The sequence below is a fragment of the Mytilus californianus genome, unplaced genomic scaffold (assembly GCF_021869535.1).
Source record: "Mytilus californianus isolate M0D057914Y unplaced genomic scaffold, xbMytCali1.0.p SCAF_8, whole genome shotgun sequence".
Lineage (NCBI taxonomy): Eukaryota > Metazoa > Mollusca > Bivalvia > Mytilida > Mytilidae > Mytilus > Mytilus californianus.
Genome location: NW_026262734.1, coordinates 40127577 through 40141690, shown reverse-complemented (window position 1 = coordinate 40141690; position 14114 = coordinate 40127577). Strand labels below are relative to the sequence as shown.

At 31.9% G+C, this 14114-nt stretch overlaps 1 protein-coding gene and 1 long non-coding RNA gene across 2 annotated transcripts; one reads left to right on the top strand and one right to left on the bottom strand.

Annotated features, from left to right (window-relative positions):
* Window positions 1-6563: 6563 nt before the first annotated feature.
* LOC127711472 (uncharacterized) lies at window positions 6564-11653 on the bottom strand. Its single transcript, XM_052217546.1, has 4 exons — window positions 11591-11653; window positions 8900-9499; window positions 8201-8245; window positions 6564-7120 (listed from the first exon to the last, which is right to left on the bottom strand). The coding sequence occupies exons 1-4, from the start codon at window positions 11646-11648 to the stop codon at window positions 6753-6755; spliced, it is 1071 nt and encodes a 356-aa protein (XP_052073506.1). The 5' UTR covers window positions 11649-11653; the 3' UTR covers window positions 6564-6752.
* On the top strand, window positions 8237-13007 carry LOC127711474 (uncharacterized). The gene is made up of 3 exons (XR_007986717.1): window positions 8237-8305; window positions 10340-10432; window positions 12829-13007. It is a non-coding gene; the product is annotated as an uncharacterized LOC127711474 (long non-coding RNA).
* The last annotated feature ends 1107 nt before the right edge of the window (window positions 13008-14114 follow it).

The following is a 14114-nucleotide window of genomic DNA, read 5'->3' as shown; positions in this document are numbered from 1 at the left end:
AAAGAAAACAAGAACACAAGTACATATATTAAATGATAAACAATATGATACGCGTTTCAAATATTGCTCGCTCTTTATAGATCTCGTATATTTCGAAACGATCCTTGTAAACTTATTGGTCCTTTAAATAAACATATTCTTTGATTGAGATCCTCAATTTATCGTTGTGTTGTGTTGAGATCTTTGAATGTTATTTTTAACACTGATTTGATTTTTAAAGGTTTTATACATAACTAAGCACAATTATACTGCTATATAATTATTAACATTTATGGTCCTAAATTCTATTTATATTTATTTTAGCAATGCACAAGGTCGTGGTTTTTTCTTTCAAACTGATTGTGACGTCTTTATACTAAATTTGATGAGGTGTACTGACTGATTATATAGTTTGTGAAAATATGATCGATTTATAAGTCGAAATGGGGTCTTAAACTAGCTTTCAGTAACAGCTCATACTCTTGTATTGGTTTTGTTTTGTTTTGTTTTGTTTTGTTTTGTTTTGTTTTGTTTTGTTTTGTTTTGTTTTGTTTTTTGTTTTGTTTTGTTTTGTTTTGTTTTGTTTTGTTTTGTATTTTTTTGTTTTGTTAAGAAAACGATTTGACTTTATGCTTCTACACCAATGTCCATTGTTATCGAAAGGATGACCACTCATAACCATGTTTACCCTTCCTGCTTTCTATATGTACCTGTCCAAAACCCAGAGCATTTAGCAAAGTGGGTGTCGTCAGTTGCCGTCTGTCACAACTGTTTTCATTTAAGTTTACCAACATAAGATAATCTGTTAGTTTTCTATTTTGAAATATTTCACATTGTGTTATCCTTGAATCTTCCGTATAGCTTACTTTTTATTATTGTACAGGTTTTTTGTTCGTTGTTGAAGGACGTATGGTGACCTGTAGTTGTTTACATCTTTGATCGTTAGTTTATGTTGGATAGCTGTCTCGTTATCAATCACTACATATATCCCTAATTTCATATCGAAGTCACAAAAGCAGGCTGAAAGTACTTCGTCTGCTGATATGAAATAACATTCTAATATCGGTTGTAATATTTCATAGATGATTTCACACAGTAATGTCATCAATAGAAGGGGGAGACACAATGTTGTGCCATGTCAAGAACAAACTGTACATAATTTTAAAACAGAAAAATGTTGAGATCTGTATCACGGTTATGTTGTACATAATGTAAGCATGTAAGCGAAATTTATTTTTGAATCGGTGATCGAATATCGAAAGGAAAATTATGTCAAAATGGCATCTTTTTTAATGTAAAAGTAAAACCGTATACAAGTATTTGAAGAGGTTTGGAAGTGTCAAAACTGGTCTAGTGAATACAGAAAATACATGTATAAATGAATATCAAAATGAAATTTCAATGCTGAAGAAGAAATCAAAAGGATAGGAAATCAATTCAGGAAAGTCAGACTGAAATAAGTTACTTTGCAAATACAGTTAGTTAATAATCAAATTGAAAATGTGTTTGAAATGTTTGAATAACAAATAGGGGTTGTCTCCTTGACGCATTATCAACATATTCTTTTATTTCTTTTCATCTCCGTTGTGGGATTTATTTCATTTTGTGTTTCAAACTTATATTTAATGTCAGGATATGACGATTCTTAGAATTCAATTATAATTAATCACAATAAACAATGGTTGTCTTAATTTCACCATTTGTTGAAATTGTTTTTAGTTAATAAAAGCCATGAAAATGCAACATTTTGTCACAAGAAACTATTTGATAGATATCTACCAACGAACTACAACTCTTACTTATTTGTTTCAGAGATCTTATAAAACATCAAGATGATATCAAGATGATATCAGTAATCCCCCTAGAATATGCACAATGAAAATATAAAATGCAATATTGTTTCATTACTGCCTCTATAGCAATGTGTAGCGCCGAAAAACATTTTCAATGAAACATATAAAGTGAGATTTGACCATGAAACGCCAGACAAACAGGATATGACATAAAGATCATAAAAACTTCATAATTGCAATTCTGTGCTATATTTGGACGTTTATTATTGGCTGTTACAATTTCAAGTAATGAAACTGTGACGCTGTGAATTTTAGGAAATATTGGAGGACTGTTAGAAATAGATCCGTGTATGAAAAAGATTCAGGAACAATTTACCTTATTTTCGATTGTCCCACAAGGAAATGTATGATTGTTCCACAACATTTTGAAGGAGTTATGCAATAAATTAACACATCACCAGGTTGGTTGTTAAAAAAATGTCAATCCATATATCATCATGATTCTTTGTATTTTTATGTTTATAATTTAAAAAAAAAAAATTGTCTACATACAATTTCTGATGTAATATGTAAAAGAATTTGAATCTGCATTCTTTCATTTTAATTCTATCAACTCGATAATTAAAGCATCACTACAATTATATCAATATGAATTAATATAAATATAATTGTTATATAACTGCCCAAAACGATCTATACGAGCGCAAGATTAAACCACAACGGCCTCAATAAATAATGTTGAAAGATGCCTGTGATTTATCATCTAGAACGCACGACTACAATTCTTTCTTTACCGCCATAGCATCAAGCTTTCATGACATATAACATTAAGATACAGCAAATACCATTGCTCAAATCTTAGATTGTATTACCTCTTTTTGTGTGGAATTCAGTCGACAACTACTGAGCTATTACTGGACCGAGACTCCGAGAAACACCCAAGAGGATGCTGAATGTGATTCAACGTAAAATCCCAATCTTATATATTTTTTTTACTGAATCATCTGACAGAGATACGATTCTACAATCATTTAATAAGTACAGGAGATGTAAGGGTTCATTTATATTCGTTAAACAAGTCAAACCCAGACTTCGGAATTAGTGTTGAGCTAAGTATTTTCAAGTACTAGTATTCTGTCTGCAATGCGTTTCTGCAACACCAAGGAAAACTGTTGATCCTTGTGTTCTGTACTGTGATTTGTAATGAACTATAATTTTTTGTGCTTTTTTAATAGATGTGTGGTGATTAATCAAACATTGTTACATTTATGTATTGTGCTGCACTGTTCTTCTATAGCTAACTGTACTAAGTACATGTATGATGAACTGTTTTAATCTGTTTTTTGTATGATGTATTACTCTCTTTCAAATGGTGCTTTGGGTGATTTAGTGAAACGTATCTTTCTTTTTTTTTAAATTCATATGAATTATGATAACATTGTGAGATATGTATTTATGCATACTTCTTAATCTGATAAAACGCTGGCAAAATCATTATATTTTATAAAAGCATCCTCGCTCTATTTAACTGACGGAAATGTTTCTATATAACCACTAGACTTAATGAATTTGATATCATCCAACATTTAAAATATCTGCCTTTGTCCAACTTTCACTTTCCTGATTGTCCCACATACTATTGTAATTACCATTTTATCTAAATTTAACAAAAGGTGAACCTTTCAATAAAATAGATATTTGGTCATTGATGACAAAGGAAGATAATCATATTTGTGATTCACAAGTAAACAATCATATAAACATATTTGTGATTCACAAGTAAACATATAAACATATTTGTGATTCACAAGTAAACATATAAGCATATTTGTGATTCACAAGTAAACATACAAGCCTTTTTCAACTGATTTTTATAGTTAGTTCTTATGTTGTGCTGTTACGCTACTGTTCCAGGTTATAGGGGGAAGGTTAAGCGCTTACAAACATGTTTAACCCCGCCACATTCTTTATGTGTCGGTTCTCAGTCAAGAACCTGTAGTTCAGTGGTTATTGTTGGTTCATGTCTGTCATATTTGTTTTTCGTTAATTGCTTTGTTATAAATTAGGCCGTTAGTTTTCTCAATTGAATTGATTCATATTTTTCATGTCTGGGCCTTTTATATTCGGCTATACGGTATGGGTTTTTCTCATTGTTGAAGGCCGTACTGTTACCTATAATTGCCTTACATCCACTTCATTTGAACTTAGGAGGAAAGTTGTCTCATTGGCAATCATACCACATCTCCTATTATTATACATTGGGTATATTTTGGAATTTCTAAGAGCATAGAAGATGTCATGTGATCGAGTAGGAGAAAATCAAACCTTTGTTCATTCTATTTAATTTCTACTTTTTCCATAGGTAAAGGGAGGGAATCCTTATCTCACATGTATACTTTCTGTCATTTGGTTTGGCCGAATTTGATTTATGCGAGTGTTTGTTTTAACAATGTGTAACTTCCATGTAAACTTGGGATTTGTCATTTAAGCCTTTCATGTCTATAAAATATCATGATGGCTAGCTGTCATTGTGACAAAAAATGATTTTATAGCCGTTATTCATTGTTTTTATTGCGGAACAAATAACTGTACAATAAAATAGACAATCTCTTCCATGATATTGTCCATTCAGGTTAGAAGATGCGTCATTATATTATCTACAAGATTTACTAAAATTGAGAATGGAAATGGGGAATGTGTCAAAGAGACAACAACCCGACCATAGAACAGACAACTAGTATACAAATGTACATTTAATATGGTATTTAGAATTTGTAAGTCCTTTCAGTTTACGGGTATACTCCACTAACTACTTGAGACGGCGAAGTATGCAAGTTCATATTCATACGCGTCCCTATTGTGAAAATACATACAGTATGATCAAGTGGTCATTTATATGATGCCAGGAAATGATGGCTGACTTAATGTGTCAAGAATTTGGCAAAAATGTTATTTCATTGAAATTTATGCTCGTTTTAAATGTCATCATGAATTGAATAAGAATAACAGCATTGCTATTACAGTTACCGGCGTCAATATCTTACCTGGCAATAGCAAATATTAAACTAGGTTTTCGACCATCAAATTTCCGAATTACACCGTCATATAGAAATAAAAAGATATGGTATGAATTCCAATGAGACAACTCTCCATCGAAGTCACAATGTGTAAAAAGTAAACAACTATAAGTCAAAGTACGGCCTTCAACACGGAGCCTTGGCTCACACCGAACAGCAAGCTATGTAGGGCCCAAAAATGACTTGTGTAAAACAATTCAAATAGGAAAACCAACGGTCTAATCTAAATAATAAAACGAGAAACGAGAAACACTTATGAACCACATCAACAAATGACAACCACTGAACAACAGGCTCCTGACTTAGGACAGGTGCATACAAATATCTTCCTCATACAGTTTTTTATTTTCATCAGTAGTAACACTTGATAACAAATTGTATCATAACAAATCAAACAAAACCATTGCAGTTAACAAAGCGAAGTAATATCAAAACTGGACAGAAAATTGTTTATAATTAATAGATTAAGGGATGTATGGCCTTCCGTAGAAACACATGTATGCCATATTCCAACCGTTGGCAAAACCAGGTACAAACATATTTTAACCAAAAGAGCAAGATGTGACTTATAGTTGTTAACTTCTACGTTATTTGGTATCTGGGTGAGATTTGTCTCATTGACAATCGTACCACATCTTATTTTCATAAAGCTGCTTATCGCTGATTACACCACTGCCAAAGGTTAGGGGGTTGAGAGCTCAAACACATGTGTAACCAAAGCGCACTTTATATGTGCCTGTCCAATTTCAAGAGCCTGTAATTCAGTGATTGTCGTTGGTTGCTGTCTGTTATATATTTGTGGTTCGTTTATCATTTGTCATAAATCCGTCCTTTTTGTTTTTTTTTTTGTTTGAATTGATTCACATGTTGTCATGTCGGGACTTTTATAGCTGACTATGCGGTATTGGTTTTGCTCATTGTTGAAAACCGTTTGGTGACCAAGGATTTAATTCACGCCATTGGAACATATGTTTGATAGTTGTCTTATTGACCATCATACCAAGAGTGCATTTCTTTCTAACACAAACGATACAAACGGCTAAGCGAGCACATGTTTTGATCATTTGTTTCTAACATACGTTTGCAAAGTTAACCTAAACTTTGACAAACTATGCACTCGCTAAAACTGCGTCTACAGTTAGTCGTTCATCGTTTGTTAGTACAAACGCTATATTTGTTTCTAACTTCAGCCTTATTAAACGATGTGTTTGTTTCAACTTTTGTTATAAGTCTGTTTACCAACAACATGTGCATGCATTATTGAAAGTTCAAACAGGGTCAGTAAACACTGATTAAACGCTGTATTTGTTTCTACTTTTGTAGCGTTTAGCAAACGATAACAAACGGCACACAACGTTTACAAAATTTTGGTTAGAAAGAAATGCACCCCGAATCTCCTTATTTTATGAAGCTACTAATCACTGTTAAAAACACTCCTTATCGCTGATAATGAATGCTACATATCACGGTGGTTTATAAAGAAAACTACATATCGCTGATAAGCAAAGCTAATTGTTACCGATAAAGAAAGCTGCATATCGTTGACAAACGAATAAACGGAGAAGTTTTTTTAAACATACAACACATTTTTAACACTGAAGCATCACTTAAAACGTTCAATATTTGAACCTTATGGGTATAGACAGCCGAAAGCTACATATTAGTTAAATATTGCCAGATAGTTTGGCATATTTTTATAAACAACAAAGTCGTATTACTACAAATTCAATTTATTTAACCCTAGGCTGATCACATTTCTCTTACATTTACCAACATTCACCAACTTATATCAGTTGTCGTGTTTAAGGCAAATGACAAACTTCATTTATTCAGGATTTCATTATCTTAAGTTTTTTTTATACATTATCCTTTCAAAGGTCATTTAACGGAATTGTTTGTCTTCTCAATGAAACGTGCAATTAACTTTGTACTCCTCATCGCAGATTTTGGTTTCATTGTTAAAATACAAGTTAGACGGGCACTTTTGTACATATGGAATGTTGTCGAAACAATTCAAGAATTTATTGCAGGCTTCTGGATGCGGAAAAAGACCTGTATGATTCGGACATGTTATCATCGAGTAACACGGAACGGCATCTTTATGATTGCAAGCTTTGATCGAGTTGTCAAAGAGCATTCCTGTTGGGCATCTTTCACGAACAGGAATATTCATATCACATTTGAATAAATAGGCACAATTATAAGGATCCTGAAATATTGCATTCAGAGAGGGGCAAGTAACTGGCGGGTTTGGACTGGGCTTCCAAAATTCTGAAAAGAACAAACATTTGATAAAAACATATCGTAAAGATGATATTGGTTTATCTGTTTATGTAAAAGACAACGGTTGCATTTCAATTCCTTGAGTATAACCGGTTTATTCATCAAGCTATTATGCTTTTATCGCACATTTCTTCGTAAATTATATTTTAACGAAAAGTTATTTTGGCACACGCTACACATAAATATTTTGGTCTCGAGCATCACTGAAGAGACATTTATTGTCGAAATGCGCATCTGGTGCAGAAACATTGGTATCGTTAATGTTATTGCGTCAAGAATCCTGAATGTTAGCCAAAATTTCCTGAAATAGCACCGAAAAATCAACAACCCTTTCTATTCCTTTTTTATATGGTCATGATTATGAATTAAGTGTTTAAAAAAATTGAATTTTTCGAAATACTAAGGATTTGTTTACCCCAGGAATGTATTTGGCAAAACATTTCGGAATTTTGGGTCTTCAATGCTCGTCAACATCGTACTTTATTTGGCCATGTTTAACTTTCTTTTATTCTACCGAAACTGATGAGTATTTTGCAGAACAAAACGCGCGTGTTCATGGCGTAAAAAATTTTAAGCCTGGTACATGTATCTATGATAAGTTTATTTTCAGCGTTAATCATACGTTGTGGACAAATCAGAGTTTCTCTGACATCAATGGTGAATTTATGTTTTTCCTGAACAAATAGATTGTTGTTTGCTTAACGTCCAGTGGCAAATATTTCATGCATGCTCAGGACGACTGAACAAATTGAAATAGGATTAAAAAAATTGATAAAAGAGAGTGGATTGTGGATTTTTGTATTCCTGTCATTTTGAGGTAAGATCGATCTTTCATAATTGCGTTACAAGAGCGTACATTTAAAGTTTCCAAAATCATTTATCTATTTGTATAGTAATAATCTAACTTATGTATGTAACTGATATATATATGCAATCTGTAACATGTTACTATATCAATAGTTAACTTTAAACTGTATATTTTTTCAAACAATTTATAGGGGCACAAGTTTGATTTTCCTTTATCCCTTTGCTGTCTTTGAGGGTAAATGTCTACCATGCTTTACTTACTTGGAAAACAATTGTCATCTGTAACATTTACAACATTTTCTATTGCTGAAAGGACAATAATGCATCAGTAAATGGAATAAAGAAAAATGTATCAATTGGAATCAAGTATATATGCAATTCACCTTTTTTTCAGTCTGATTTAAAGGGGGGAATTTTCCTATGTACAGATTTTTATATGAAACAATTGTATGTTTTATATTCATTTTACTATGAGCAAAAACAACGGTTGTCAAATGTGGAGCAAAATCTGCATACACTTTCGGATAAAATGAGATCACACCGGCTTTTGGTAGGCTTTGCGTTGTTCACTCGTTAGTTCATATATACATGTATTATTTTGAAGACCGTTGTTCTACTTTGTGTCGTATTTTCGTTGTTTGGTATGAAGCATGTCATTTCAAGTAAAACAAGGGAATTACATACATAATAGACTTCAAGGTGTATTTATTTTGAAATTTAGTTTTTGTTTATGAATTTGCTGCATATAAATTATCAGGAACTATGTGGATTAAAAGAAAAACATCAAACACAATGAACCAATCGGATGGAAAGTTCCGATGATGAACGAAAAAAGATTAAGATACTAATTCATAGCAAAAAACAAAAGGGAGTTGTATCAGATGCTTGAATTAGGCTTTAAAGATTATAGTACGAAAAGTATGTTGATTGTTGTTATATGGGTATATATATAAAACTAACCTGTACATATACTGCTCCCTATATAAGGAAGTAGGCCTTTTAAACCCTCAGAGTAACTTTCCACGGATAAAATTTTACATTTATGAGAGGCTATCTCTGAATACCATTCACCATTTGGCATGTTTCCTACTGAATACATTTCGATCCCTGCTTCCTTAAACTGGTTTGCAGCTGTGATCACATCTTGACTGATATTTGTCTGAACTGAACCATGCGTGAACATCACTCCAATCTGTTTGGTATCAGGTCGAGATAACTGCAGATGATGATAACCTGATGGATTTCTGAACATTTGTCTCATTAAATTAAGTGCCCCCTTTACATCTGCTCTGCCTTTAAGTTTACCATTGTATAATTCTCTTTCCGCAAGTAGGCTTACTCTCGTATTGGTTTGTGTTTGGTCTTTCATTGGTTGCGGCCAACTGATTGCCACGGGTTCTCTTCCATATAATATAAGACCAATATTTACATTGTCTCTGTCGATTTTAAAATAATCTACAAGCATTGTTAAGAATCTTTCAAACGGAAAGAATTCTTCTCCAGGAATTTCATTGTTCCCAGGAATAGCAAATATTATATCAGCCTTCCCTCCACAATCGGCTACAAATAGAAATATAGCAATATGGGATGTTAATTAAATTTCCAGCATCTAAAATTGACTTCTGGCGACGATACTTTTTGACTTCGGTACTGACATGATTTATAACAGTACTTTCTTACATTCTCCTTTGATAAATGTAGAAATTATTAAGAAACTTAGGTTCAAACTCCTTCTAATTGACCAGAGAAGGATTTAGCTATTCTTTTGAAGCCCGTTTTGGTTATATAGCTTCTCATCTATTTAAGTACTTATACATCCTTCTTTTTTTTGGGGGGGGGGGGGGGGGAAGGGAGGGGGGGGGGGGTGATTTGAGCATTGCTGATGAAGGTTAATTAGAATAGAGCTTCGGAGCCACCAAAGGTAAAACGTGTTATTTTCATTGAAATGTCAGGGAAGAATATACGACAATTGCATATGATTAAATTTAAACACTTGATATTTTACAATATAAAGCTGATTATGAAATTGGTTATTAAAGTCTGAAGGCAGAGCTCATATTTTAATATAATGTCAAATTTCATCCTGTTCTTGAAATAATGCGACCAATTTTGCTAAGTTTGAAATATTTGACTTATAAAGGCTTTGTCAACTTGTATCTTTTACAATACCAATTACGAGTATAATACAGCATTGTACTATGTTGTAACCAATGAATTGGAGTACGTCAAGGTTATCTAGTTAGACATCTTTTATTTACTCTGTAAAATGATATCGTATTTTGGGGTTTCTGTCTCAATGGCATATTTGTGTTTGTGTTGTCTTATTCATGACCGATTCATGCTTTTGTCGATCAGGTTTTCTTTCATTTTATGTTCAATTTAGGATTTCCATGTTTTCAGCTATGTCGTCAAATGTCCATGCAGTTATCTGGTTTCTCTTGCCCACATGTGACATCATGAAAAGGGTTTTTATGACAGATGACGTTATAACAGGTAACTTATTTTCTGTAAACTACACAATTGCAAGAGTTTTCGTGTATATAAACTCATAAATACCATATAAAAACCATGATAAGATAATACAAATGCTTCTGGTTTTATACGTTTGTCTAATTTAAGGTGGTACCTAACACTACAGGGAGATAACTCTGTAAAAATCAGCTAAACGTTTTAATCACGTTGTATTGTTGTAGGAAATATTAAGCTTCTCAATGATCAAAATTAGTATTTGTCAAACTGCTATATAACCAATGAAATTTTTCTGATAAAGTGGTTGGTTCAAATTTTTTGAAATTTTTACATCGAGATGACCTTGGGGTCATTCAGATGTATTGCTATCGCCTAGATTTCCATTATGTAAATTAGTTTTGGGTTTGTAACCGATCTATAAACATGATAAATATGCGCACATAAACGAATGCAAAATAACATTCCTTATCGTTTGATATAAATACATCTCTTCAATGAATACTGATAAAAATATTTTTGTTTACAACATAAATTAATAATATGAAAATGTTTTGTAGTTAGATATATATATATAAGTAAAAAATCATTGATAATATCAATGCAGACGTACCGAAAAATTGTGTTAAAGCATGCGGAAGAATATCTCAGAGAACTTTTTGCGAGGACCGGTAACTCTGTAATTGTTATTGCGGGAAAATATGAATGCCTACTCGTATCCAATCTTAGAAAAATCGAATTTTTACAGAAAAGTGTCCACCATGTATACTGATTTGTATCACTACAATATAATAGTTATTACGGTGAAGTTGAATTTCCTGTAATTTATTCATCATCCACGCACGAACTTGTCTCAGAAAAAAATATATCTCTGTACATTAACCTCAGTTTCAGGTAAAGAGATATGTTGTTTTTTTCTGAGACAAGTGCTTTTGACCATCCTCAAGAACTTGTGGTCATCCGATGTTCAGTACTTCAGTACTTTGATTATATTTTTGTCAAAGGGTCAAAGTAAACATTTTGTCAAAATTTTATGAAAATTAAACGAGCCAAATGAATATTAGTCAAGGTGTTGGGTACCACCTTAATTTCAAACCATAATGATAATATTTTTCCTTTCCTTTCGTTTGGTTGTTGTGGAAGCAAATCATGCAAAATTTTAAAGTATAATAATTTAACACTTACCATGTACTTTGTTGAATATAACCAAAGAAGAGACAATGGCAAATAAAGTAAACAACATCTTGACTCTGTAAATAAATATTATATGTTATCTAAGATGGTCAGGTTGATATGATTTGACAAAATATATGAGGGTTTGTATGGGTTTTACAGAAAAGAGAATAATGGGCAGACATAGAGAATCAAAGGGCCAAAAATTAAGAATTTAGAGAAAAATAGGCAAAAAGAAAAGAAAATAATGTGGTGTTCAAGTATAGAGAAAGGAGAATTTTATACAAAAAAAAAATTAAAGAATAGAAAAAAATGGCATTAGCAATTAAAGAATACAGAAATGAAGAAACCCCATCCAGATCCTCATATATGGCAATAAAACAATTAATTTGCAACACTGTTTTTGTTATTTGTGTATTGTATGCTAATAAAAAGTAGATTTGTGACATTTAGTTACGTGAAAAGCACTTTTTATGGCTTGATCTTGTCTTTTACATACATTTGTTGAATCATGACCATACAATCAGAACATCCTTCGCCGTTTTAAAAGTCACGTGTTCAGAGACACTTTTGTACCAAAAAAATCCAGCTTTGTTTATTTGTTTTAAATAAAGGTTAAATATTTGTCTGACTTTCAGAGAATAGTTATACTTACTGTTATTACACTTAATGTTTAAGAATTAAACCAACTGTACTAGTATAATATAAAATGGCGTCAATAAAATCGACGTAAGGAATTAATTAAAAGACTCAATATAAAAAGAAGTACAGAAATATGCTGTAAAATGTAAAAAATACAAGTAGATATTAATTTGAATTATAAAACTTACCTTTCGAAGAATAACAGGTTTAATTATTATTATTATTAATTTTCCTTAATAGACAAAATCTTCTTTTTTATATAAAAACTCAAAAGTTAACTTTTCCAGGTTGGAATTGTGGCGTTTTCTTTTTGGAAAGTAAGAAAACTGACACAATGAAAAGTATTGTCTCGTTCAGTTAACCGTAAAAATTGGTCAGATCGTGTTGTCTTCAAATGTTAATTAACACTATAATGACCTCATTGATTTATCATAATGGTCATTTTGTCACTTATTTTATATATAGGCAATGACCAGATCAATAATTTATGACCGTTTAATGATAAAATTAATTTATTCACATTTTTATATGATTTGCTGTCTGCGAAAGCGAAATACATATTTCAGTACATTTTGCCAAAAGGAGATATTCTTGCATTTTTGTTTCAGGAAAGTCAATGCGGAGAAGCAGAGATAGATCACATGTTAAAAAGGAGTTTTTTTATGTAATAACTTGACCAGCTTACTTAAAAACTGCGAGTAAAAGGCCTAGACATAAAAAAAAAAGCCTAACGCCGTTACCTATGATGAGAAGACCAATCCTTGACCGAAATATTACACAGTCTAGGAAATAGATATAGTTATTTGTGACATTAAGAATCGTACTAAATTGACTTATTACATTTCCTGTTTTTATAACTTTTCATTGTGGTAGATATTTTTGCACCTGATGATATGAATATAACCTATAGACGAATGCATGCAAGTAAGGAGACATGGACACGTTCCCCACTAGTGACAAGCCCTCGTACAATTATCATATTGCAACGTGACATAATTTATTTTAAATTTCAACCAAAAATGGGGAGAGTGGAGGTCGATATTTTGTGGGATCTTGGGATAAAAAATTCGGCATAAATTCTTAATCAGAATATTTGGAGCAGTTAGTTTGTTCGAAACATTTCTAGCCTTAAATAAATTTAGACCATTGGTAGAAATTCTTTTAATTATGAAGGCAATTAACACAATAATACTCAGGAACTAGTCAGATGTAACTGTATGACAATTTATCTTGAAACCAAATTAATTTAATAAAGATGTGTAGCTGAACATAATTAGGTATTGAATTTGTTTGTCCTTTGTTTACTCTGAAAAAATCCTATTAAATGTTGGGAAATAATTTACATTATAACAACCATATATGCCTGTAAACTTTTAGCCTGCACTTCATGTATTCTTGCAGAAAGAAAAATTCTCATTTGAAAAGTGTCAAGCTGCATATTTTCTATTAGCTCAATCGAAAAATAGATTAACATGATACATGTATCTGAAAGACTACGATTAAATAAAACACATCCTAAAAAGATAGCCTTTAAGATGAACATTAAATGAAATTGTGTGTATTGAAATTTTGTGGAGTTAATGATCTCACCGATTTAATTGAAAATTATCATTTATCGTTACATATTAATCCAAATCAAGAGCAATTCGTATTTCCAAAATCAATTTAGACAAGAATGTTTACGTTGTCATATTGCACATATGAACAGTATCAGATCTTAGTGTGTAGTGTGTTTATATTTCTGTAAACAAGAATCAGTAAGGATTCTACTTCAACAAAATTATCTTCCCCATAACGCCACCTATTTTTTTAATCTTGAAAATGGAAGCCATCGTAGGGATGACGTAGGGATGACGCGCTGTCAATTTAGCTCTTGAAAACTGATAAATTTATC

Coding starts and splice junctions, on each gene's coding strand:
- LOC127711472 (XM_052217546.1), bottom strand. CDS start 11,648: ATGTTGTTTACTTTATTTGCCATTGTCTCTTCTTTGGTTATATTCAAC. Junction 9,500..11,590: donor TATATTCAACAAAGTACATG/GTAAGTGTTAAA, acceptor TTCTATTTGTAG/CCGATTGTGGAGGGAAGGCT. Junction 8,246..8,899: donor AGGGAGCAGTATATGTACAG/GTTAGTTTTATA, acceptor TTGTCCTTTCAG/CAATAGAAAATGTTGTAAAT.